This window comes from Salminus brasiliensis, chromosome 6, assembly GCF_030463535.1.
Source record: "Salminus brasiliensis chromosome 6, fSalBra1.hap2, whole genome shotgun sequence".
Taxonomy (NCBI): domain Eukaryota; kingdom Metazoa; phylum Chordata; class Actinopteri; order Characiformes; family Bryconidae; genus Salminus; species Salminus brasiliensis.
The window spans coordinates 5,000,055-5,003,145 of NC_132883.1; the positions used below are offsets into that span (position 1 = coordinate 5,000,055).

Consider the following 3,091-nt stretch of genomic DNA (forward strand, 5'->3'; position numbering starts at 1 on the left):
TCAAACAAGATTTCTCTTAAAACACCTGCAAAGGTGAACATGGTAAACAAGTCTCTGCATATCACACACATAGTCTAGTGCCATAGGCTCAAAGGATACTCCCTCAAGCAACACAGACAGACACAGACACAGACACAGACACAGACACAGACACAGACACAGAGACTTCCAAAGTGACCTGCATCAGTCTCCCTCTCCTTTTGGCTCTGGAGCACATATGGACTTCCTGCTCCTCAGGCTGTACCTCGGCTGTGGAGAGGTAATTAAACCAGATAAGCAAATGACTGGTTTAGAGGAGCTGCAACGATCACACACTTCAATACCGCTTAAAAGAGTGCAGATCAGGAAGGGATTACAGCCTGTAAAAAAACTAAACCACACCTGAAAGCGATTCATGTGAGTAAAGAGAAGAGCTGAAAGACGTTTAGGAGGAGGAGGAGGAGGAGGAGGGCCTTAGTGAATTCCTCAAATGCCTGGGAATGAAGACAGGAATTTTTGGAATGTGCAGGCTGGGCAAGCTGAAATTCAGGAATCCCAAACCGCTGTGTATCCCACTGTAGCACGGCTAGACCTGCCATATGGGTGATCTCTGGGGGACTCAGCGGCACAAAAACGTTGCCAAATAAATTTAATGTAATGAATTCATTTATTTCTGCATCTTTTTGATGTGCACTGAACTGATCATATCAAAACCTGGCATGAAAATGGGGCTGCCCAGAGCCCTCACCCCTGTACAACTGTAGATCTGCAAGTCCAGACTGCAGTCCATCTGTTTCCCTGCAAACTCAGTTAGCCTCCGTTCACCCGGTTCTTCAATGGTCTTCACTGGCAACACACCAACTAACACACAGAGCTGAGAATGACCCACCACCCAAACACCCTTACCCCTGCTCTGTGGTGGTCAGTCCTGTGGGGTCCCGACCATTGAAGAACAGGGTGAAAGGAGGCTGATAACAGAGGGTGCAGAGAAACCGATGGAGACAATCTGGAATTATAAGAAGACTTTGAAGCTCATTAAACAAGCAGGGAGTGTAGAAGCAGAGAGGTGGTTTTAATGAAATGGCCGGTCAGTGCATACTGTCGCTACCACGCAAAAACGTCAGCATTTCTACACATCTGAGCTACACACCTGGTCTCTACCTCTTTTTACCAGGTATATACCCATTTATAACCATACCTGGTTGTCGTCCACCAGCACACTGTAGACCAGAGCGGAGGAGGGCCGGCCGCGAGAGCCAGAAGAACGACGTGGGCGTCTTTTAGGGATCTCCATGGTGCTCGACGCTTCCAATGATACCGAGGTTTCCCTGTGTCGGCCTGATGAGTCAGATAAACAGTCAGACAGTGGGAGCTTAAACTAGCTTATGGTAGCAGGTAAGTGCCACAATTAATTGTATTAGTAATCAAGTCCATTTGAACAAATCCAGTATAAAAATCTAAATCTAGAGCCTTCCAAAATATTATATTTAAATTATATATATATATATATATATATATATATATATATATATATAGAGAGAGAGAGAGAGAGAGAGATTATAAATTAGGTAGATTTGATACGAGAGCACCAATCATCAAGCAGACGGAGAATTCGGAAAGCCACGTTTGCCACATGCATGATACAACTAACAGTGAAATGCTTTGAGGAGCATAATTTCACTGTTAATTAATATAATAAGTAAAATAAAATATAAAATATATGGAAATTTTATTTGAATGGCAACATTTATTATGAATTTCTCTAAATTATAAAACTAAATGCTGTAACTGGGACCACCCCGTTACCTGACATCTAGATTACTTACTGCTATGACTGGTAGTAAAAGATGGCAAAGTGGCTTCGATCGCACCAGAGGGATGCAAAATGACCAAACTGCCCTCCTCTTCCCGATCCCAACTTCCATCCCACTGCTTTGGCCTGGGCTGTTTCCAGCTGTCCATGGACCCAGACAGACGTTCTGGAAAGCAACAGAGCACACTCCAGAAACGGCTTTATTGCTTAGGTCCAACTCACAGGGCAGCGCAAAAGAAAGCAAATACTCAACCTGCTTTCCGCAAAGCTTGCTGAAGATTTGAGCGAGTCTCCTTCAGCTCCCTCAGTATCTCCAGACTTTCCCTGTTAACGTTCCGAAACCGCAGAGCGAAGTACAATAGAACAAAGCTGCCAATCACGAGCATGGCTTTTCTCAGAATGCCGACCAGCATAGCAATCCGCTCCTACACAACAGCAGCAGCAGACAGTGGCATTAGGATTACCTCAGAACTGTCACCAGAAACAGTTCACTGCAAGAACGGCATTCATTGTGAACCTGCGTCTACCACATATACTGTTCTGCAGGCGTGTGTAGACTCACCATTTGCTGATATCCTGGATTATCGTTTTCCAGCACCATCCTACAGATCAACCTCTCCAGATAGACATTCAGGGCCACCAGCCCAAACAGGAACAATCTATAAAACAAGAGAACATACAGAATATGAGAATAATGCAGTTATGTGGTTTAAAAGTTACATTTACTTTTCATTATTAATTAAAATGCATCACATTTTATTATTTTTCACGTTTGAGACCTCTTCAACATCAGCATGGCAATTATCTTTAAATAACAATAAAATAATTTCAATAAAACAATACCTACATAAAAAACAATAATGATAACACACACATATATATATGTATGTGTGTGTGTGTGTGTATGTATGTATGTATATATGTGTGTGTGTGTGTGTGTGTGTGTGTGTGTATATATATATGTATGTATATATGTGTGTGTGTATTATTTGACCTTTTGACCAATTAGTTTAGAAAAATATTTACATGGGAAAAAAATTATAAATACAAAAACCTGCTGTGAGCAATAAATCCTAGATATACCAAATATTATACAAAAAGAAAGTTATATATGCAAAGTCTTATTTAATACATGTATTAAGTGTGATATATATATATATATATATATATATATATATATATATATATATATATATATATATATATATATATATATATATATAAAATATTTTCTTATTTTTATTATTTCTTTTTTATGCTATATATATTTTTCAAGCAATTATGGTTCTGGCTTTAAAG

General features: G+C 40.0%; 1 protein-coding gene across 1 annotated transcript; it reads right to left on the reverse strand.

The window, feature by feature from the left end:
• On the reverse strand, positions 1–2,212 carry LOC140556740 (uncharacterized). The gene is made up of 4 exons (XM_072680801.1): positions 2,046–2,212; positions 1,806–1,958; positions 1,178–1,317; positions 1–249 (listed from the first exon to the last, which is right to left on the reverse strand). Exons 1-4 carry the CDS (start codon positions 2,203–2,205, stop codon positions 184–186), a joined length of 519 nt encoding a protein of 172 aa, XP_072536902.1. The 5' UTR covers positions 2,206–2,212; the 3' UTR covers positions 1–183.
• Between the last annotated feature and the right edge of the window lie 879 nt (positions 2,213–3,091).